The sequence below is a fragment of the Ammospiza nelsoni genome, chromosome 5 (assembly GCF_027579445.1).
Source record: "Ammospiza nelsoni isolate bAmmNel1 chromosome 5, bAmmNel1.pri, whole genome shotgun sequence".
Classification (NCBI taxonomy): domain Eukaryota; kingdom Metazoa; phylum Chordata; class Aves; order Passeriformes; family Passerellidae; genus Ammospiza; species Ammospiza nelsoni.
In genome coordinates, this window is record NC_080637.1 from 59238440 (window position 1) to 59261768 (window position 23329).

Here is a 23329-nt window from a genome sequence, read left to right on the forward strand (position 1 = left end):
ACACGCAGCCAGCATTTCCAAAGGAGGGCAGAGAACTTCTAGAAGTTCTGCCTGACAAAACCACCACCTCAAGCATCAGCTGCTGACCTTTGCCATTGTAAAGGATCAAGGAGATCCTGGGAATAAAATGTTTCTAAAGCATGTAGGCATCTCTGGGCATTTCTGGCCTAAATATTTTACTCTTCCGGTGACAGTGGCCAACGAATAAGTGTTGGTTTGTCACCTCTAGTCTGGTTCTTACACTTCCCTGAGGGGAGAAAGAGTTATTTAAACCTCTTTGGTTAATCTAGAGAGGTGTGAATGAGAACACTGAGTTTTACAGGCTTCCAGACCAAAGCAGGCAGGGCTCACACCAGCACAAAGGGCACGTTGGGGCTGGACAGGCTCGCTCAGGGAGACTGAGTAAAAGCTGCCAGCTGGAACAAGCACCCTGCAGAGCTACAGCACACTCAGCCCTTGGCCAGGAAAAGGCAGAGCAGGGCTTTGCATGGGTCACATTTTGCATGGAAAGAGGAAAGTTTATGAGACACTGAGGATGCTGGACATTCCCGTGGGAGCTTTGGCTATTGCTGCCAAGACCCACAAGCTGACCCACACTGAAAAGCAGTGGAGACACAGCCTGGGCTGGTCACTTGGAAGCCAGCCGGGTCAGAGCACAGTGAAAGCCAGACATGGGTACACTGAGGTTTCCACCCTTCCTTAAATATTAATATTCAAGTTGGAGCCTCTCCTGCCAGATTTTTTCCCAACAAACTCCGGGATCTCTGTGCCTGTCTCAGTTATCTCCCTTTTCCTAAGCCTCAGCCTCTGGGTCCTGGAGTCCTTCTCTGTAGCCAGTGGTGTTACAGTCCCTGCACTTACTGGGGAGTTTCTGGTGGAGGAGCTGTCATCCTGAAAGAGAAAACTATGAAGATTACAGAGCCAGGCATGGTCTTTTAATAGAAAAAACAGGAATAAATAACTCCATCCTTGCAGCTAAATGTGCATACATGGACTGAGGCACAACCTTCTTAGCATTAGGTTGGTCTGTTAATATTCTTTCACTTCCCAGAGCTAATTCCCAAGTTCAATAAGTTAATCATGATGGACTTAAGTTCTCACAGCCAGATGAGCCAGCTGCACACTCAGCAAACCATGAGAGCGAAAGAAAATATCTGCTTGGGCACACAGGGGCTCAGCCCCTCTGTGTGAGCCTCGGGGATAAGGGAGAACATTTTTTTAAATTACTATTTTGTTTTTAGGACTGCCAAGCATACACCTTTCTTGATTTTGTAAGGAGAAACTGTCTAGGAATCATTGAAGGCATGTTGTGAGGACATAATATGTGAAGACATATTAATTAAAAAGATTTAAAGTGTTTCATGTTTAGCACAGACACAAAGACACGTGGTTATTAGTCACTAATTTTCACACATTGGTGTAAACCAGTATTTAAGGGAGCCTGGCTGAAACTGTATCTTACGGCACAGCTCAGTTCTGGTGCTTTTTGGATAAACATTGTCATTAATTAATCCTTAAAGCTAAGAGAAATGGGATTATTCAGCCTGGAGAAGTTTTGGGGTGACCTCACTGTGGCCTTGCAGTGCCTGAAGGGAGCCCACAGGAAAGATGGGAGAGAGACTCTTGACAAGGACCTGGAGTGACAGGACAAGGGGGAATGGCTTCACACTGACAGAGAGCAGGTTTAGATTGGATATTGGGCAGAAATTCTTCCCTGTGAGGATGGTGTGAAAAATGCCAATCACTTGTTTTTAAAATTTTTAAAAGTTTTAATAGTAATAAAATGGTTGAAAAAATAGTAACACAGTTAGAGTAATAACAATCGGGACAAATTGAATTAGGACAATATGAGACAATAAAAACAAAGAGTTATGGACATCTGGGTACCTCCTTCTGGGCATCAGGAGCCTGAAAAAGGACACACGGTTAACAGAGGATTAACCTTTAAAAACAACAGCCTGTTGCATATTCATACACCTCATACATGATGCATAAATTCCATTCAAACACAGGATTCTGTCTGGTCATCATCAACTTCTTCCTCTGAATCCTGACAGCGCCTTCAAGGCAGGAAGAAGTTTGTTTCTTCTGATAAGAGAACAATAAATTCTTTTTCTCTTAAAGATTTAGGTGTCCTGTGGCTGCTATCTCGCTGCAAGTCCTTTCTTTAAAAAAAGTCTCTTATATAGCATCGTTTCTATTTTAACATTTTTTATAACCTGAAACTATATTTAATACAGTACTCAAGAGAATTAATACAGCATTACTTTCTAACATAACACATATAATACTCATTTTAATATCTGCGAAAAGCCAATCATAAAATACATGCATTTTTCGCAGTGAGGCCGTGGCACAGGGTGCCCAGAGCAGCTGTGGCTGTCCCTGGATCCCTGGCAGTGTCCAAGGCCAGGCTGGACGGGGCTCTGAGCCAGCTGGGACCGTGGCAGGTGTCCCTGCCCATGGCAGGGGGTGGAACTGGCTGATCCGGACAATCGCTCCCACCCGCGGCAGTCTGTGATTACTCAGGCAAGTACCAAAGCGCAGAAGGGCGCTGGGGCGCGCTGCCCTCACACGGCTCCGGGACAGCCATGGCGGGGCGGGGCCGGGCGTGACGTCACGGGCGGGGCAGGACGTGACGTCGCCGGGCGGGACAGGCGCAGTTCATCGCGGCTCGTGACGTAACGAGAGGGGCGGGGCCCGCACTGTGTGTGTTGTCACGGGGCGGGGCGGGCCGGCGCGGTTTATCGCGGAGCGGGGCGGTGCCCGCGGTGTGTCGGGGCAGCGATGGGGGCACAGCTCAGCGTGGTGAGTGCAGGGGGGCGGCCGGGAGCGGGGTCCCTTCCTGCGCAGCCCCGGCCCCGCCCGCAGCGCCACGGGCGGGGCGGTGTCCCGGGGTGCCCCCGCTGTCCGGGGCCGCGCGGTGCCGGGAGCCCCGTGGTGCTGCGGAGGCTCCGGGGCCGTCCCGCGGCTGCCGCGCCCTGGGCTGTGTTGGTGCCTTGTGCCGGGGCGTTTTGCCCTCCCAGCCCCGCGGCTGTCTGTTCTCGTTATTGTTCCTGTTGTTATTGTTGGGGGCTCTGAACGCCTGTGGTGTTTTCCCCGTCAGGATAATTGCAGACTGTAGGTCTCGAGTGGCTGTGTGGAAGAAATTCTTCCCTGTGGGCGTGGTGAGGCCCTGGCAGCGATTGCCCGGAGTTGTGGCTGCCCCATCCCTGGCAGTGTCCAAGGCCAGCTTGGATGGGACTCTGAGCAGCTCGGGATGGTGGCAGCTATCCCTGCCCGTGCTGTGGGAACGAGATGATCTTTAAGGTCGCTTCCAACACAAACCATGCCCCGTGCTGTCTGTGGGCAGCGGGTCTGCAGCGCTGTCAGCTCCGCACGCGTCGCTTCCCTCTTTGCCCAGCTGCCCCTTAGGGATCTTTGCTCCGCTGCTCAAACACTCTGTTCTCCGGGTTTGTGAGAGGGCTGGGTAGAGCTGGATTCAGCATGTGCTCCTTTGGGTGCAGCTGCTTGTAAAGTGCATTGAACGGGGGGGATGAGGCTAAAGCTGCACAAGTGAAGGAATCCCGTTATCCTCTCGTTGATGTGTGAAACAGATGAGAGGAGTGTTAGCTGCCATTCCTTCAGAGCCAGGGTGTGTGAAGCCGAGGGTACAGCGTGTCTCATGCCCAAGCAGGGTTTGGTTTGTGTGTTTGCAGGGCAGGGCAGCCTGTTAGCCTGTGTGCTGGACTGTGCTGTGCTCACCACGCCCGACACTGCAGTCTCCATGGCTTTTCTCTTTGTTATCACACAGAGCCCTTTTTCCATTAATAAAAATTCCTGCTCTGTTACTAATTCTGCCTTGTCTGTTTGCAAAGATTAGTGCAGCTGGAAATGATGAGTCACGAGGCCCCATGTAGTGATTCCCAGGCCCTGTGGTCAGCCTGTTGCTCTCTGCTGCTGGAGACCTGGTGCTGTGCAGTTATCTTCATTTACATCTTGGTCTGCCGTGTGGTGAGAGTATGTAGGCCACTTTTAACCCAGAGAATGTTTTTCTTAGCAAGCATGGCTTTTGGTAAGCATTCAGCCTTCAGTTCTTCCCCTTTTTTCTGCCCACCTGGTGATAGATCTGAGTAAGGGACTAAAATAGCTTTCTGAATTAGGGGGTGTGCTCTGTCTTTCCAGGCCAAATCCCATGAGACTTGCACTAATTGACCTTGAATAACAAATTGCTTTCCACGACGTTAGTGCTGTGTTAAGATTATTTCTCATTGCCTGACAACAGCAGCTCTACTTTTTGGTTCATTTTAGATAGCCACATTTGGAAATAAAACTGTTTTAACTTATTAATGTCTCATTTGAAACACCTGCTGCAAAGTCAGCTTGCTATTGCCTCCAGACCTCACTCACCTGTTAATTTCTCATTGAGGAGTTTACTTGCTGCTCTGTCAGCTTGAACAGCTTCCTTCCCTCTGCCCGTTTTTGTGACTCGATCCCAAAATGTCTTCCCAGAGCTGCAGTAATCTGATGGATCTATGAGAGTTAAGGAATAATTTTCCTGTGAACTTCAGCTTCTTCAGAAACAACCTTTATGGAGCTATTTCAGTATTCCCAAATAAAAGCGAAAAGTGCAGTGTGTGTATGGCATGGTGTCCCCTCGGGCTGTACACAGTGATGATACATTTTAAACCTGCACAGCAGCACTTCAGGAAGAGAGAATTTATGCTGTCCCACAGTTTTATTATTAATGATGTAGGAAGTTTTTATAGCCTCCTGAGGGACTGCCACAGTTGCACAAATGCTATTCTAAAATATTGTTCAGGTCACTTTAAAATAAAATGAAAGTGAAAGCTAAGCAGGCAGAACTTGGAGCTCATTTTTTCTATTTTTGCTATAGTCAGGCTTTTCCTCTGTTGAAGTGTTTAATAATAAATCACCGAGTCAGAGAGGATTTTTATAAGTAGTTGTGCAGCTTATTCTCCTGCCCCAATGTGAGGAGGGTGGTGTGGTGTCAGAGCGTAATCTGTTCCTGTCTTATAGGGCTTCAGAGGTGGGGAAAATAGTAAAGGCACAAGAAGGGCTGTCCCTTGGCTGCGTCCTGCAGCGTAGCTGCTTTCCCAGGGAAGGGGAGCTGCTCTGCATGCAGGTCTCTGTGGTGGTGGGAGTGCCAGTGCCTGCCCCCAAACTCTGAGCTGGAGGGTGTGTGCATGGTGCCAGCACCCAGCAGCAGCGTGGCATGGCTGGCAAAGCCCTGCTCGGCTGCCAGAGAGAGAGCGGGGTCTGTGCCACGTGTGAGACCCCAAATTATGGGGTGGCCTGTGAAGGGGTCTGTGCTACAGTGGCCCCTGTGTCCAAATGGCAGCAGCTCGGGAGCCTGGAGAGTGGGCACACTCTGCCAGCTGCTGGGGCATCTACATCATACAGGTGTGTGTGTGTGGAATTCCCACTCGTGGACCTTCATCCCGATCGCTGGGGACAGGAACGGGATGAGCCTGTCAGGGCTGTTTCTGGGTGTCTGGCTGTGTTGATCAGTGTGGTCTGCCACAGGCTTAGGCTGGATATTACTAAAAGGTTCTTCCCCCAAAGGGTGGTTGGGCACTGGAGCTCCCCTGGGAATTGTCACAGCCCTGAGCCCGGCAGAGCACAAGGAACATTTGGACAGTGTTCTCAGGGATTGTTGGGGTGTTCTGTGTGGAATTGGACTGGACGATCCTGATGGGCCCCTCTCAACTCAGGATATTCTGTGTGTATTTGGACATGTGTGATACATGTGTCTGTGTGCCTGCTGGAGGTGGGGATTCAGCCTCCCTGTCAGGGCACCTGGGCATATGGAGCTGTGACAGCCTCACTTTGTGTCCAGCTGCCAGCCCTGTGCTGGTGTGCAAGTGCCTCAACCCAGGAGTGATGCTAGGTCTTCATAAAGCAAATCTGTGGGTTTGGATTTTTTTTTTTTTTTTAATAATGCCTCTCATCCTGCTCAAATAAACTTTTTGGTGGTTAGAGTACCATGGCATGGCACCCCATTCCCTGTCACCCAAATAACTTGTTCTGCACACGTGTCTGACACTGTTTCTGTGCCGCTGCAGTTGCGCCAGGTTGTGACATACCCAATATGGCTGATCTACACCACCTTCATGAGGCTCTTCAGGAATCCCCAGCCTGCCATTACCCTCAAGGACCCAGAAGTGAAGTATGCACTGAGGCTGATTGATAAGGAGGTAGGTGCATGTGCAGTGCTGAGCATCACCATGGGCGCTGTGAAATGCTTACAGCTTCTGACAGGGTGGATACTTTTGTCTTGAGGAAAGGACTTCTTTATAAAAGCTTTGTGTGGTGTAACTTGCAGTTCTGCAAGCAGCTTATTTCCAAACAGCTTAGAGTGGGGAATGCTGCTTGGAAATGATCAAACTCACAGTGATGTGTGTCAGCAGAAATTCCCAAACTGTGCACCACTGACTGGGCTAAGGGACACAAGTCCTGCTGTCAGGCAGAGCAGGCAGCTTTTTCATGGTCAGTGGCATTCAACAGCAGCTGCCAGAACTATGCTTGTTCCTGTTAGTGGATTGATATACTGTAGTGTTTTTCAGGAAGAAAGGTGTTTAAGTCACGCAGTCCTGACAGTACCCAAGCTCTCTCAGCTTCTCTACTCTCTGTTAAAAGTAAAGCCTCCCAGTACAAAATTAAATGCTTGCTCAAGTGGGATACCAGAGGAAGGTCGTGATGCTTTCAGGGGTGGATCTTGCCATCAGAAATTGGTAACTAAGCTTGTGGGAAGTGAGCCAAAGCCACCAAAGTTGGAAAGTCTAGGTTTCTATTGGATAAACCCACTATCAAAAGCATGAGAGAGATATCTTGGCTTCTCAGGTGTAAAGTCACACCTGAGGAAATTTTTAGTGTTGACTTTTTAAGGCTATGAGCTATTCAGAAATTTATCAGAAGACTTTGTGCTGGAACAGAGCTTTGTTTGAGGTGCACTGGTGGCTTGGCTTTGAATGGTTCTGTCAAAGGAAACAAAAAAAAATACTGTCATTTTGAATCCTGGGTTTGTGGGAACTGAGAGCTTCCCTGTGGCTGGGTGGGGCTGCATTGCTGAATTTATCTCCCAGGTGTGCTGCAACCACACTGTTATTATAGGCTCCCTACTTCTCATGAGGTCAGGAAAAGCTGAGGGAATTGGGATTGTTCAGCCTGGAGAAGAGAAGGTTTTGGAGTGACCTCACTGTGGCCTTGCAGTGCCTGAAGGGAGCCCACAGGAAAGATGGAGAGAGACTCTGGACAAGGGCCTGGAGTGACAGGACAAGGGGCAATGGCTTCACAGTAACAGAGAGAAGGTTTAGATTGGATATGAGGGAGAAATTCCTCCCTGTGAGGGTGGTGAGGCCCTGGCAGAGGCCCACAGAGCAGCTGTGGCTGCCCCTGGATCCCTGGCAGTGTCCAAGGCCAGGCTGGATGGAGCTCTGAGCAAGCTGGGATAGTGGAAGGTGCCCCTGCCCATGGCAGGGGGTGGAACTGGGTGATCTTTATTGTCCCTTCCACCCAAATCCTTCTGTGATTGTGTGATGTGTCCAAATTGAGTCTGCCACACCTGTCTCTTGAACAGAGAAATTAGGAGTATTGAGGCTGCTTCCTAGTACATAGCATAGGAAAAATCTTTTATAATATAGTTAGGTGTGCTAATTTAGTTCATCCCTTAAAAAAGCCAACAACTTCAGTTTGGCTGGTTGTTTTTATAACGGTGTGCATAATTATTTGTCGCCTTTCAGTAGCTTCTGCAAAGCACCAGCCTGCAAAAACTGTTCTTCAACTTTGCATTTGGCAAGGGTGGAAAACTCCTTGGCACTGCAGCTTGAGACAGAAGTGTGTGGCCAAGGGCTTCCAGGTGCTCAGGGCAGTGCCAAAGGGGAGTGACCTTGTGCTGGAAGTGGATCCTGATCCAAGGCTGTCTGTAATCCAGCCTTGATGACACCTTGCAGGGTGACAGGCTCAGTGTCCTGGTTGTGTGACAGAGAGTGGCACAGGCCTCTTGGTGTTGGGGATCCCCTGAGCCTCCTAGTTTCTCACAATTGCCTCACGATGCACCAAAATACTTGTGTTATTCACCTTCAGCTGAACTCTCTCGACTTTAATTGCTCAGGTGATTAAGTGAGAATTCAGAGCTTTGTTCTTTCTGCATACTGTTAAAGACAGCACAATAAAAATGCAGCATTATTGGCAAAAGCCAGTGATTTCCATACAGTCCTGAAATTTCCATACAGAAACAGCAGCAGTGTTAAGTCTACATTAGTTGTCTTTCTAAAGGAATTTTCAGTGGCAGTTACTGCTCCTGAATAGACATAAGTACAGAGAAGCCCTTCTGAGACTGCCAATCCATTCCCTTCTTCCTTCAGGATTTGCCTTAAAATGAGGTACTGTGAACAAAATTTCATCAGTCTGACCATAGCAAGGGAGGATGAGTCAAACTGTGAGGGACAAATTTGTCTCTATTGGTTACTTTAAAAACAGTTAGGCAAACAAAATAAGGGTTACAAAATCCTTAAAAACAGAAAGTCACTGGCTGAGGCATTAAGCTGTATGATGTTTCTTTGTCTCTTTCATTTTTTGCTGTGTTTTCCATTCCTATGAATATGACCTGATTTTTGAAACATAAAATTTACATAATATATGAAATAGTGTTCAGATACTTATTGCCAAAATTTTATTAAAGGTGTGACTTTCCTAGTAAAAATTAGAATAATTATCCCAGCAGGACTGGATATATTGTCATAGTTTTGTTCATATCTAAACACAGTGCTCTTTTCAATTTTATTTACGGATCAATTCAATTTTTACAGGGAAAATACTTCAAGGACCTTACCATAGCAAAAGGAATTGGGTTGCTACTTCCATTGAAATGGTTAATTCATCTGAATTTGAGAGATGAAAATCAGAATACTTTGGCCTTGAACTTCTGCATATTTAAGCTTGAAATGAGAATTGAAGAGCTAATTAATTTATGTCTTGTGGCCTTCTCACAGAAGGAAGTGTAAATGTCCATAATATTTGGAAAATTATCATTTAGTCTTAATCAGGTATTAAGTGTCATTAATTCTTAATCCTGCAGGATGCCAGACTTGTCTTGTTTTAGAAGTGAAATCACAAACATTAAATCCCAACAGCAGAGCTGACTGTTCTGATTTTCCTTTTTCAGGAAGTTAGTCATGACACAAGGAGATTTCGATTTGCCCTCCCTTCCATGGAGCACGTTCTGGGTCTCCCTCTAGGTACGTTCCCTATGATTAATCCAAGTGTTGATGGCATTAATTACACTAGAAGAGATTTTGTGGGGTTTTTTCCCTTTGGAATACTGCTCATGTGTCTGTTACTGAGAGCTCTGCAAGATTATCCTTGTGCTGTGAGTAATCTGAAGTGCAGTGTGTGTGAGTGAACATCCAGCTTGTTTCTGTGGAGAGTGGAGGAGCAAACACAGGTCTTCACTTGTACTTTTCCAGTCTCAGCTTTCCAGCATGTGTTATTCCTGTGGGGCTGATTCCCTGCAGTCCCCTTCCATGCCCTGAGGCACCACTCTCATCTACTTCTCCTCTAACACATGTGGTTTACCAGATGATCTACTCACTTCTGAATTTCCTGGAAGGTTTGAATCACCCAGGGGTGGCTGTTTCCAAAGGCCCTGCCACGTGGTGTGGTGCCTTCCATAACAGCTTAGTGCCATTGTTTCCTCCTGCTTGTATAAAGAGCATTTAATTGCGACTTGTGTTTAATAGGACTTCTGCTTTAACAAGCTGCTGCAGTGATTCATGGCTCCTGAGCTTTGTGGTTGTTGTCAGCACCTTTTCCAGGTGTTAAGCTCCATCTTCTTTGGGGTGTTAAAAAATCTCTTGATCTTTTTAATAGCCATGAAAGCTTGTCCAAAATGGACATTGAGAAGTGGTTTGCAGGGTGAGACTTGGGAAGCAGAGAGAGCTGAAAGCTGCAGGAGATGGAAAAGCAGCTAGGAGCAGCAGAGCTGCAGTTGGGTGGCAGATGCTGTTTGGTCCAGCGCCAGTTTTTGCCTTTTATCACCAAAACCACTGAAGGCTTCATTCTGAGGGAGAGCATTGTATATGGCCCCATGCAGAGGCTGCCAGCTTATGTCCTGTCAGGGTGGGGTAAAGCTCTAACAGGTGAGGGCATAAGGCACATTTTCTCTCTAGGAGGGGCAGCTTTTCTGCTCTGTAGCAGTTCTCGTGAGGCGTGCCCCAGCAGCAGCCCCACTGTCCAGGCTGACAGTCTGCAGGGGTCACCAGGGCTCTGTGGTCTGTGCCTGCAGCCTCTTCTGCCCTAGAGAAGGAGCAGGAGCTCCCTGCTGCAGCTCCCTCCAGGTGTGCCCTAGCAGGATGTCTGTAGGCTCTGCTGGGAGGGTTACTGCAATATGATGTCCCTGTACAGCTTCAGGTGAGTGATGATTGCTCATTCCTCAGGTCACCAGGTAGCACATCTTCCCTCACCAAGCTCTTTGTAATCCTTCTGAAGTAGAGAATTAAGCATGCTTGAAGGGTCAGCTGCCTCTGGAGGTAGTGTAATATGGTCATTATGATCATTTGCAAAACAATTCCTGGTAAAATATTCTCTGTCTTCCCATAACAGGCAGAGGAGCTGTGCCATTATTGGAGGTGATTTGTTCTGTTGACCTAATGGTGAAAAAAACCCCCCAAAATTCAAAACCTGTCCTTCCCCTCCTGGGTAACCTTCACTTAGGTGTCTTCAGAATAGTGGAAATTTATAGTAAAACCTTCCATAGAAGTTAGTTATTTTCTTGCTTTTTTCAGAAAAAATATATAGACATTGAGAAGAGAAACTGTTGTAGAGAGCTCAGAGGATGTGTGACAGATGGAAACATGGTTGCTGCGTTCACATGTTAAGGTGGAGGAATAGCAGGATTAGAAAAGTGCTTTGTGTCTGGGCAGCCTCAGCAAAGGCAGCTGGAGAGCTCCTGGAGGATGTGAGGGATCTGTGGTCAAAGCAAGAACAGTTACAAACTCAGCTTTAACTAAACTTTACAGCTAATACATTAATAAAGATGTGTGAACAGCATTTGACAGTTCTCCCCTCCTGGGTCCCTTTTATTTGCCTGTACAGGAGAGACAAATCCCATCTTTTGAAAGATCTCAGGTACAGTTCAGGCTTTGGTAAATGTAAATGCATGAAGTTATGATTGACACACAGAATTAGCAGTGGAGTTGTCTGTCCTTCCAGGTAGATCTGTGCATGGCTAACAACTCTGGCAAGGTGTGGCAGTGTCAGGAAAATAGGAAAGGAAGAAGTGATGCCCCAAAATAAGGTAGTTAGAGCTTAGAGGCTGCATTTCAGCACATCCACTGAATGAAAAATCTTTTGAAAGAAAAGTGTTTGAAAACAAATGTTGGAGGTTTTTTTCCCTGCAATAGGGCAGCACATCTACCTGTCTGCACGGATTGATGGAGCTCTGGTTGTCAGACCTTACACTCCAGTTTCCAGTGATGATGACAAGGGCTTTGTGGATCTTGTTGTCAAGGTGAGATGTCATGCTCTGTTCCCAGGCTGGGCAACTTCTGAACCACCTTTACAGTGCCTTTATGTGAAGCTTGGTGTGCTGGCTTCTCTTCAGGAATGTGCCAGTACCTAAAAGTCCACATGGCATTCTGTAGGCACGTCTTTAGTGAGGGTGTCTCATGAGATGCTGCATCATTTGCACCCTCTGTGTAGACCTGCAGATGTTCATATGCTTTTTAATCCTTCTGGAATAAGGAATTAACCTTGCCTGAATGGGCAGCTGCTCTGAAGCTAATGGAATTTGGTCGTTGTGATCACTGAGAGTGATGATCATTATCATTACTGATCCAGAGAGTGGGAATGATTGATTTAATTGGTAAGAATGTGATTTTCAGATTATCACTCTTGTGATAATGTACTTTTGTTTGTCCTCTTGGTAGCTTGAGTACCTATCATTTAAAGCTGTTGGGAATTTAAAATATTAATATCTGCACTGGATTTTCTCTTAGAGTTTTGGTCTTTGGAATCACAGTGTTTTGAGTTTTTTCTTTACTTTTCTAGCCCCTTTTAAAATTGGGCGTAAATTGTGTTGATTTTTATCAATATTTTCTGTGTTGCAGAACTACAGTGGAGAAATCACTGGTCTCTCTCCAAAAATTGGGGCAGGAGTGGCATTTTGATCTTTTGTCAGTCAGACATTGCATTTCTTTATGGAGTAATTGTGTTCTTTGCATGAGGAGTATTTGTACATAAAAATTTGAAGGGCAAATACTCTTTTCTGAGCTGTGAGACTGAATTGCTTTGTTACTGTTTTTGACAGGTCTACTTCAGAGGTGTCCATCCCAAGTTTCCTGATGGGGGGAAGATGTCTCAGTACTTGGACAGCCTGAAAATAGGGGACACCATTGACTTCAGAGGACCAAGTGGCCTCCTTGTGTACAAAGGAAAAGGCAAGGCTGGTTTGGAATATAGAATTTACCCAGAGTAAACAGTACAGGAAAAATGTCTTATTACTATAGAAGTGCTTTTTATTGATGCTGTTCTCAAGTAAGGGATGGGTTTTTTCCATGCTTATATAGGCACAGTTTATACACTGACAAAAACACTGGCAATTTGCACTGTCCACTACTAACTTCCCAAGTAAAAATGAACTTTGACTAGGCATTGCTTTTATGTCAATGTAAAATATCTTCTGTTAGTATAATGCAGTCACTAATGTGTCACAAAAACCTTCTGGTAGTTTTGTGTGAAGCAGAACTCTGACACGTGGTTTTCCAGAGCTTTGTATGTAGCATTCATGTTATTCTGGATGAAGAGAGCTGTGAATACAGCCCAACACTTTGGGAAGCTTCAGACTCTGTGTTTGGCTCAAAAAGAGAAAAATGTAAAAAAAAACCCCATGGTACATATTTTATGTTTTTCTTTAAAATCATCTGCTCAGGGAAAATAAACTCTCTGAGCAGATCAATTCCTTTGTGTAGAGCTGTTTCCAGAATCTGGGCCTGTGAATGTCACTGGGGGTGTGGGATGTGAGCAAATTGAAATACAGGTGCTGTGTATGCCGGCTGTGGTCAGGGATAAGTCATAACCCCTGTCAGTGTCTGACAGTACCACCTCATGTCCTAAAACCACCTGTCAGGATTGCTCTAATTCAGGACATCCTTACCTTTTCCCTTCTCTGGGAGGGAAGGGTGGCAGGGCTGAAATGAAGTCAATTTAGCAGGATGTGCTGGAAAGGGGTAACAGGAGGTGTTTCCTGCTTGCCTCAGTGTTTTCCATCTCTTTCTCTCTTCAGGCAAGTTTGCTATTCGGCCAGAAAAGAAAGCTGAACCAGTTACCAAGACAGTGAAGTACGTGGGGATGATTGCAGGGGGCACTGGTAGGTACCTGTAAGGATTCATCTGTGGTTTCTGACAGCTGCTAGATGCATTTGCTTACATTTTCCCACTTGTCCCTTCTTTTACTCCCCATCCTCATATCACTGACCTGCCTCTGTCCCCCAGGGATAACACCTATGCTGCAGATCATTCGAGCAATCATCAAGGACAAAGATGACCCCACCATTTGCCAGCTGCTGTTTGCTAATCAGGTAATTCTGTCCTTTTTTTCTGTTTGTAGTGTTTTACTTACCTAGCAGGACTCCACTCAGCAAACGAAATCACAGAGATACAAACCCTGAGGGAAGAAGTGAACTGAAGTGTTGGAAACCTCCCATATAAAAGTACAGTGATAAATTGAGGGTTTAGCATTACTACAGAAAGGATTGCTAATGTTTGCCTTCCTGTGACTCATTGCTCTGTTTCTAATCCAGTTTATGAATGTTAAAGCCCTGCATTCCTTTGTGCAAGTTGTTCATGTTTTGGGCAGACTTTCAGAGCAGTCTCTCTTAGTGGAAACATGAAAGGGGTGGATATTTGTCTCCTCCAGCAATTTCAACTCTCCAGCTTTGCAGCAGTCTTTGTCTGTGGAATCTTTCTGTCTGAGGACATCTTGGGTGAGGCTAAAACTAACTGTGGTCTCCAGCAGCTCCCTCAGTTAGAGAGCTATGATTCTTCTTGGCTGTCTGCTTTTATTTCCAGCCCTTCTGTCAGTTTTTCACTGCTTCTCCTGCTCCTTGAGGTGTGGCATCCTGCAAGCTGGCCAGAGGGAAACTCTCATCCATGGAATCCTTACAAAAGAGATTTCTTGGAAAAGCCAAGTGTTGGTGTGCTGCTGGGCAGTACCCCTTCTGGGCCTGATGTTCTTCTGCTGTGACTCTTTCTGCTTTTTAATTTCTCCCTCTAATTAATATTTGTGTTTGCATTGAGTCCTTATTTGCGGTGAGCTTCACTTCATGCTTGTGGTTTTTAGCTTCTTTAGGATCTCCTCTATTTTTCTTCTCATATTCAGTGTGTGCTCATTCATTTGTGCCATTTTTATGCTACAAGAAAGATGGAGAGGGACTCTTGACAAGGGCCTGGACTGACAGGACAGGGGCCAGTGGCTTCACACTGACAGAGAGCAGGTTTAGATTGGATATGAGGAAGAAATTGTTCCCTGTGAGGCTCTGGCATAGGTTGCTCAGAGAAGCTGTGGCTGTCCCTGGATCCCTGGCAGTGTCCAAGGTCAGGCTGGGGCTCTGAGCAACCTGGAGAGTGGAGCTGGATGGGCCTTAAGGTCCCTTCCAGCCCAGGCAGTTCTGTGATAGCTGAGTTGTAGTCTGAGGTGGTTCTGCCCAGGAGCTACGATCCAAGTGCTGAGATTCCCTGTTCTGAGGAGCCCTGCCAGGGCTCTCTGCTGCTGGCTGGAGCCCTTGGATTTGGCATGAAGTGCAGTGGTATCAGGGCAGGAGGGCCAGGATTTGCTGGGAATGATTCAGAATGGCTAACACAGGGCTGGAGCTGCTTTAGTAGCATGGGAAGCCCAGTGCAGCTGGGAGGGAGAGCCTGGGGAACAGTTCCCTCCCTGTTAGCTATGGAAACATCAGTCCCTGGCTTTAGAGAGTCCTTGCACCCAGTAACTCCACAAATAGGAAGCAGTTTTTAAAAATATTTTAAAGTGTTTAAAACAATGTACATGGGCTCCTAGTGTGCTTCTGGCTGGCACACTTTGAGTTGGCCAGAGCCAGTAGGAGCTTTTCTGGAGCACCCACAGCTGCAGATCCAGGAATAGCACCTTCTCTGGAATAGCTGCTGCACATTCCTGCTCATCCCCACAGTTATGGACTTAGTGGTTACCTCTGTGCCAAATTACTATGGCTGCAGGGGATGGCAGCACTTTCAGTCCCTGCCCTTTTCCTTCCTGCCCAGAACTGCAGCTGCTCTGAGGGAAATAAGGCTTTCCTTTGGCCTTCAGTGATGCTGCATCAGGGAGGAGCCAAACTTGATACCCTGTGTAATGTTTATTGTTCCAACCAGAACTTGATAGCCTTTTGGTTGTTCATTCCACATGCTTTTTAAAAGCCAAGCAGTCTCCATATGGCAATGGTGATGATACTTGAATTGACAAAGGTGAAAAAAACTGGCATTTTCATGTCTGGATGGCAGAGTATGAAGGGGTAGGGAGATATTTCTGTGCAGTCATGATTAGTTTTATGATGTGTGCTAAAAGGGGCTTTATTTTTCTGATTCCCTGATTAAGTGATGGTTCTGCTTTGTTTTATTTTTAGAGGGAAGGCATTGCATGGTCAGGATTTGGAAAGTTATAAGCCTTCTATTAGCTCTGCCACAGGCTAGGCATGGGAATAACTTGGGTTTGGCCAATGGGTTTGGCCTCTTCAGCCTTTGAAATGGAGTTGAACCATCTCTTCCATCTGTCAGGGCTGTGCAGTAGCTGCTGCTGTGTGGCCATATGAGGGGCTGCACTCACGTGCAGGGTGTTATCACTGTTTCCCTGTCCTGCAGACTGAGAAGGACATCCTGTTACGTTCCGAGCTCGATGAGATCCAGGCGCAGAATCCCGCGCGCTTCAAGTGCTGGTACACGCTGGACACAGCGCCTGAAAGTAAGACCTGGAGTGCCACTGCTTGTGAGGCTCAGGAGCCTCAGCGTGCTTTACAGGAGACCTGCTGTGCCATGGGTGTATTTCTGAGCTCCATGATTCATTTCTTAGGGCATTCATTGCTTAGTGAATGTCTGAGCAGCCTCATTCTCCACACAGGGATGCACACAGGCTCCAAGTGTTTCCAAAGCTCTCCTCAGGCCAGTGGCAGTGCAGTGTTCCTCCCATGGCTGCACCTGCAGATTTACCATTGTCTCCTGTGGAGGGTGACCTTCTTTTCTCCTTCCCCACAGGCATAAATACAATGTTTTATCCTTGTGTTTGGAGCCTGCCTTGAGGCAGCTGCAGTGCCAGAGGCACTGTGGAGCTCATGGGCACAGATCCCTGCCTAAGCTTGCTGAACAAGCTTGAGGAAGAGAAGGCTAAAGAGTGTCATTCCTTGTGGCTTTCCTTCCTTACCATTCCTTGTTATGCCCACCCACATGAAATTCACACTCGTGTTCAGTGGGAGTTTGGGGCAGAGAAGGAAAAGCCATATATACCTCCTTTTCCTTGTGACCAGGAGTGCACCTCTGGTGTGTTGAGGGAAGGCTCTGTTTCTGTTGTGTCACCCACTGCAATCAGTGTTCTCCTGCAATATCTGATTGCCATTGCTTCTTTGGGGAAATAATGAACTGATCTTAGCAGTTTGGATAAGAGTTCCTCCTTGGACCTCCTCAAGACTGTTCTGCAGACTTTCACTGTCATATATGAAGCCTGACCAAAACTGGGATAAAAAATGTGTCAGTCTTATGGTGCCCAAAAGTTTGGGTCAGCAGCAGCACAGGTTTGTTCTGTATCCTGGGCTGGGAATGTGATGGTTAACCTGAATCCCAGTAAAACTGACTCTCACTGCAAGTATTCTGACTGGGAACAACTTAATCAGCAGGATTTCTCCTTTCTAAAGTGACTTGTATCTCTTTTTTTCTCCTTTTTACCTCATTCCCCTTCCCCTACTTTCATTTTCTTTTAACAGATTGGGATTACAGCCAAGGATTTGTGAACCAAGAGATGATCAGAGACCACCTGCCCCCACCTCAGAATGATGTTCTGATCCTCATGTGTGGACCTCCTCCAATGATCCAGTATGCCTGCATTCCCAACCTGGACAAACTGGGCTATGCCAAGGACATGAGGTTCTCCTTCTAAACATGACTTATTCAGGGATCTTGTGTAGAAGGGAAGGAAAAAGAAAAAAAACGTTTAATGGGGAACAGGACAAAGTTACAGAGGTGGCTGATGCACAGTGCTGGGAAAATACATTTATGTTAAAAATGCTTCATATTTTGAAGTGCTTCATATTTTGAAATGCTTACTCTCTGGCAAGTAAGACATGTAACTGTGCTAAAGCTGTGTGTGGAGAGGTGATGATGCCTCGTGCTCTGTGTTGTGTGCTCCATGTACAGGGAGGACAGTGCAGCTGCTCAGGGCAGCACACACTCACTTATGCTTTTTCTTAGTGCTGTAATAAAGTGGCAGTAATATCCTACTTCCTAACACTGTGCATACCCAGGATTTTATTAAGTGTGAACTATGAAAGCAATGACAAGTGTTGGATTATTCACCTTGCTTATGCCAAATTGTAATCCTTACAGAGCTCTGAGGGCCAGGAGTGTTTGCCTTGTACTCATAACCTTTGCAACATCAGTTTAAAGATGCTTGTTGAGTTGAAGGATGCCAATGAACATTTATGGCTGAAGGTGTTGCAGCTGCCTCCTAATCAAAACAGAGAGGTAGGCAGTGATAAAAAAATTGGTTTCCTTTGTATTTTGCAATAGACTCTCTTAAGTGCAAACACTTTTCCATCTGGTCAGAGTTCTCATCCCTGGGCAATGAAAGAAACTACAGAAGGTGACTTTGGGTACTGTTCCAAAAGTACCTTGAATTTTTTGCTTGATAATGTGTGGGATACTGAAAAAAAATTATTAATTTTGTATTTACTCCTAAGTACCAGGTGATGGCATAGGAGTACAAAAGCAGTTCTTCTGCATGCCCTGTGCAGTGAAAGAAAATGCTGGGTGGAAACTGGATGAGATTTCCTTGTGCATTGTTTCCCAGAGGTGGGTTTGGGCTGAAGGGAGCCCAGATTTCATTGCCAGGGGTTTGGGCAGGCAGCCCTGCTCTGGGTGCAAGTAGCACCTGATCACCTTTGTGTCTCAATCAGGCAAAGCTCCCCAGGGTTTGCTTGGGAAGGATGCATGGGAACAGCCTTAAATCACCAAACTGACAGCAAATTCAAGTGTCTCACTGAGTCTAAAACTGTTTCCTAGAAGCTGTTTACTACAGCTTCAATTCTTATTTTTTAATATCCTTTTTTTACAGCAGCCTTTTACTTAGTTTTTAGGACACTGCAGGCATCTTGTGTGCCCAACCTTCTGCTTCTGACCAGCAGAGATGCTGCTGAGGTTAGAGGTGTCCTGCAAGGAGTGTAGGGAACTAAAATCTTTGTTCTGGTGGTGACATCAGAGTGACTGGGAGGGTATTTAGTCATGTGTGAAGTACTGTGGGTGCTGAGGTAGATACAGGTGTCAATGTACAATAGCAATTTTTTAAAGGCTGGGTAGGGATTCGAGGTTATAGCTCACTGTGTTTTCTTTTGTGCCACTGCAACTGATGGGTACTGTGTATTTAAAAGGTTCACTTTTCAGCAAGAATTAAAAAGCAAAGATACTACAGTTAATTTAAGGAACCTCAACTAGATAATACTGTTATTAATTTTATTAATTTGACATTTGCCTCAAGTCTTGAATTTTTTGATGTCTGTTTCTGAAACTTGTTCTTGAATACTATGCTCCAAAGTTGAAATACTACTCAATTTTTCAAGTTTTAGTCCCTTTCTTGGAAGGCAAAAAGCAGAAATATGCGAGAAGTGGTCTTGCTGCTGGTCTGTATCACTGTGGGATATGCATAGATTTTTTTCTTTATTGTATTTGCCAAGGTCATTCTCATCCTTTTTTATCCTGAATAAAGTTTTGAAAAGCTGAGTTTCATGAGAACTGGTTCATATTTTGATTATTCTTAACTTGGAGTTTCCCTTGGCACCGAAATCAGTGGGTAAATCTAACATCTCCTTGAAGGGCCATAAGATCCAACATGGCCAGTCACCAGTTCCCTCAGGATCTGTTCATTTAAAAATTTCAGGTTTAATTTGCCAGACTTAAGGTTTTGGCTATTTCATGATCAAAACAACAAGAAATCTGTGAAACTTAACTGAAGCTGGCTAAAAGTGGTCCCTGCTGATGACTAATTGATACAACTCATTAAAAAGGAGGTAGGATAATAAAGTAATTCCTGGCTTTCCACACTAAAAATGCAGTACAGAGGATTCAGTTATCCCAAGGGTTTGGGGGATATTTGGCACAAATTTGTGGTGGCCCAGGTTGGACTAAGCTTTTAACAGTCCTTGGATTCACAGGATTGGGCATTCCAACATGCACTGCACAGGTTTTTGCAGGAAAATCCCTTGATTCCCAAATCCATGGGAGTTCAAAGCAAAAACCCCTGGGAGCTGAAGGCAAGAGGATGTTTCTTGGGCATTTTGAAGTATTTGATGTGTCCTAAATATTAGGTTTGAATAAATGCAAATTTTCCAGGATTGTGTTTGGTTTAGGGATGGCAAGGTCTGGATTTGGATTTTTGGGCACTCCCACCGAGCACTCTTTGTGTCAGCTTTAGGTCTGGACTGGTGGGAATTGTTGGAGGAAGGAAAAGGGAATTGAAATGCACAGATCCATTCCTGGAGAAATGATCAGGGTGGGAGAAAAGAGGGTGTGGAACTGCTGGGAGATCCTGGAGAGAGGAGAGGATCCAAGGGTTGGAAACAAAAGCTGTGGAACAAAGCCTGAAAGGGGGCAGGGGAAGGAGGGAAAGAATCCCTGCTCCAGGAATCCAGCAGGGGCCAGGAGAGGATCATTTTCCATCTGCCAGCTCCTGGTGAAATCCTAATAATGAAGGTCAGAGGAAGTTACCTGTTTGCTATTAGGTTTAGAATGAAAGGTGCTATTCCAGAGGGGAATATTCACCTGTTAAAATTCTGTTGGATAAAGAAAAAGAGTGAGGAAGCAGCTGGGGAATGAACAGGTGGATTTTTGGTGGATTCAGGGGAAGATGTGGCAAGGGACTCTTAGGTAAAAAACACCTCATGGCTGCCACCAGGAAGAGCCCCAACTGCCCTTCTTTCCAAGCTCTGACATTCCAGAGGGGTGACCAGTGGTTAGCACATCCCTTTCTGTATTCCTTAGATGCCTAGTGCCTTGTTGGGAAGAGATAATATTTGGAACTGAACAAATCCAGGGATGTAACTCCTGATATAAAGCCCTGGTGGCTCAGGTTTTTATATTCTTCCCAAACCCAACAGAGGGAATCCTGGAGGAGGTGGAAAACACTGTCACTCTGTTGGTGGAATTCCTGGGCAGTGGAAAGCAGCAGAAGCAGGAAGAACAGAGCTGGAATCAGACTCCAGCTGGGTACAGCAGACACCAAATCCTTTGGAATTAGAACTAGGCAGGTGTGAGAAGAATTAATTGCTGAATTTGTACCACATGGATTCCTGAGCAGGATCCCAGCAGGGAAACTCCATGAGAAGATCCAGACTGGGGACTGTTCCCAGATGGGAACAGTGAGCCTTGGAATTGTCTGAAGGGAAGAAAGAGGGATCCTTTCAGCAGAAGGATCAGCTGTCAAATGGAGATGTTACCAGAAAATTACTCAGAAGTGTTTAGTTCCCAAGCCAAGTCAATCTCCTGCCTCACAAGGCTTGGAAATCTAAGACTTCTACTAAAGCTGGCTAAAAGTGGTCCCTGCTGATGACTATTAAAACAACTAATTTAAAAGGAGGCAGGACTGGTTCAATACTCACTGACCATCTTGCCAAGATCAGAGTTCTCTGCCCACCAAGGACCCAGCAACCGGCAGGGCCATTTCTCCCACTCTCCAGCAGGGACCTCCTCCCTCCACATCCAGGGAGCTGCAGCCACTCAGGGAACACCAGCTGAGTCCTGGCCTGGGAACAGGAGAAGGACAAGGAATATTTTTAAGTCATTCCAACCTCAGCAGTGTCCAGACCTGGCAGAAAGCACTTCCCACACCACTCTTGGAATTTTCTTCCCTGTCCCTTCCAGCTTTGGAAGATTTCTTTTGGAGCCTGACTCTACTTGTGCAGTTTAGAAACTGCACATCCCTAAAGCATTCCCTTGGGAACATGAAGCTTTCCTCGTGCATTTAATTTCTTTATCCCAAATATTTTCCCTGATTATCCACAATCTAAAAAGAAAAAAATCTCCTACTTTCCCACCACTGATTCTCTCATTTTTACTTCAAACTATTTATTTAATGGAGCTTTTCTCAATATCTGCCCCCACATCTTTCCCTACATGCCCACTACTCATCACCTCATCTTTCCCTGGAAGTGTTAATTCTCTACTCTTGGAGTCAGGTTTTGCCTCCAAAATTTTCCCTGCCTTTCCACTACAGAGTTCCTCATTTTCCCCCAAAAATATTCATCCTGTCCCCTACAGATATATGCACAGCTCCATTCCCTTGGGTCTTGCCACTGGTCACCAGAGGGGAAAGATCAGTGTCTGCTCCTCCTCTTCCATTGAGCTTTGTATACATTTGATTTGCCAGGTCTTTTAGGAATTTTAACAACACTTTTTTCTTTTTTAATCTGCAAATGCAGTTCCAGTATCAGATACTGCTTTCAGTATCATTGAAGAGATGATAAAGCCCTTATCAAACAAAAAGCCAGGTGAGCTCAGTGTTGTTTCAACAGGGTACAATCAGCTTCTAAAGGTTTGTTCTGAACAGCTCTGGGCTGCCCACACTTCATTCTCCATGGAATTTGTGTTCCAGCCCCTCGGGCTTTCAGGATGCCCCTTCTGCTGGGGGCAGCAATGGACACAGGCTGACTCCTAAGAACATTGTGGTGGGAAGAGCTGCAACAATTCTCCTCTTTTGGGCTGCTCTGGTTCAATTTGCAGATTTCAGTTTGATTTGTGGATTGCTGCCTGTGGAGCTGGAGGAGCCAGCACAGAGTTGTTTCTTATCTTCTGTCTCTCTGTTACTCATGATCACTTAGGTCTTTATGACAGTGCTCCTTCACGAACCCCCAGCTTTAGAACTTTTTAAATCACAACAGTTGTCAGAGCTGCCTTGCTTGTGGTTTATTACAGTAATTTACTGCCTGCTCCTAGATTGTCTTGAAAAAAATCCAAAACAATGTATTAATCTCCTGTGGCAATTTTTCTGTATTTTGTATCCAAGTTCTGCAAGGAATGTAAAGTTTCCAGTATAAAGACACGTGTTGTGTATGTCAGAGATCAAAGGTAATTATTACAGGATTGTTACAGTTGCTTTGGTAAATAGCCATGGGAAACACTCCCATGATGTGGGAGCCTGCAGATAACAGAAAGATCAAATGGAATGCAACTCCAGATGCAGCTGCAAGAAACATAAGTTTTTCACCAAAAACAAAGTGGAGAAGGGGGGCGGGTAGCAGAAAGTCAGGACAACTACTTACATAAATAATCTAAAATACAATTTACTCCATACTGCAAGCAAGATACTTGTATGAATGTGTGGAATGCTGCTCCCTCAGCTCCTTTGGGATAAAGCAAAAGGGGATGGATTGTTTGCTCTTCTCTCTCTCTCTCTCTGTCCATCTTTGCTGCATTCAAACCAAGTATTTACTCATTCTGGTAAACTTTCTCATCATAGGCACTCTCTGGTGTTCCAGATTTGATGATAAGGGTTGGCAACTTTTTAAATGGGGAAAGGGATTCCTGACAGTAGCTGGAGGGGAAGGTATTTCCAAAAGGATTATTTTCCTACTTAGTCTATTACAGAACTGCTGTGACTGTCCCATCCCTGGTAGTGTCCAAGGCCAGGCTGGATGGGGCTCTGAGCAGTCTGGGATAGTGGAAGCTGTCCCTGCCCATGGCAGGGGGTTGGAGCTGGATGAGCTTTAAGGTCCTGTCCAACTCCAGCCATTCTGTGATTCTCACAGGGAGTGAGTCTTTAAAAGTTCAGAGTTCAGACATTTCAGTCTCATGGCAGGATGCTTTTCATAGGACAGAACTAACCTGTCCCTAAAGCATCCATCAGGGGTCTCTGGATGTGGCCCTTACACACGTGGTGGCCTCGGCAGAGTTAGGTTTGCAGCTGGATTGAACAATCTTGAAGGTCTTTTCTAACCTAAATGATTCTATAATTTTAAGAATAAGTTACAGATGTGGGTGTGGGATGACCAGATTGTCTTTTCCCATCAAGCGATCAGGCTTTCATAGGTAATTTCATTTGGTCACTGATGGGCGAAGAATTTTATGGC

General features: G+C 45.7%; 1 protein-coding gene across 1 annotated transcript; it reads left to right on the top strand.

The window, feature by feature from the left end:
• The first annotated feature begins 2722 nt into the window (after positions 1-2722).
• Positions 2723-18989, top strand: LOC132073097 (NADH-cytochrome b5 reductase 3). The gene is made up of 9 exons (XM_059471849.1): positions 2723-2808; positions 6066-6197; positions 9167-9239; positions 11403-11509; positions 12308-12437; positions 13283-13366; positions 13491-13576; positions 15870-15969; positions 16982-18989. The coding sequence occupies exons 1-9, from the start codon at positions 2788-2790 to the stop codon at positions 17152-17154; spliced, it is 906 nt and encodes a 301-aa protein (XP_059327832.1). The 5' UTR covers positions 2723-2787; the 3' UTR covers positions 17155-18989.
• Positions 18990-23329: the final 4340 nt, after the last annotated feature.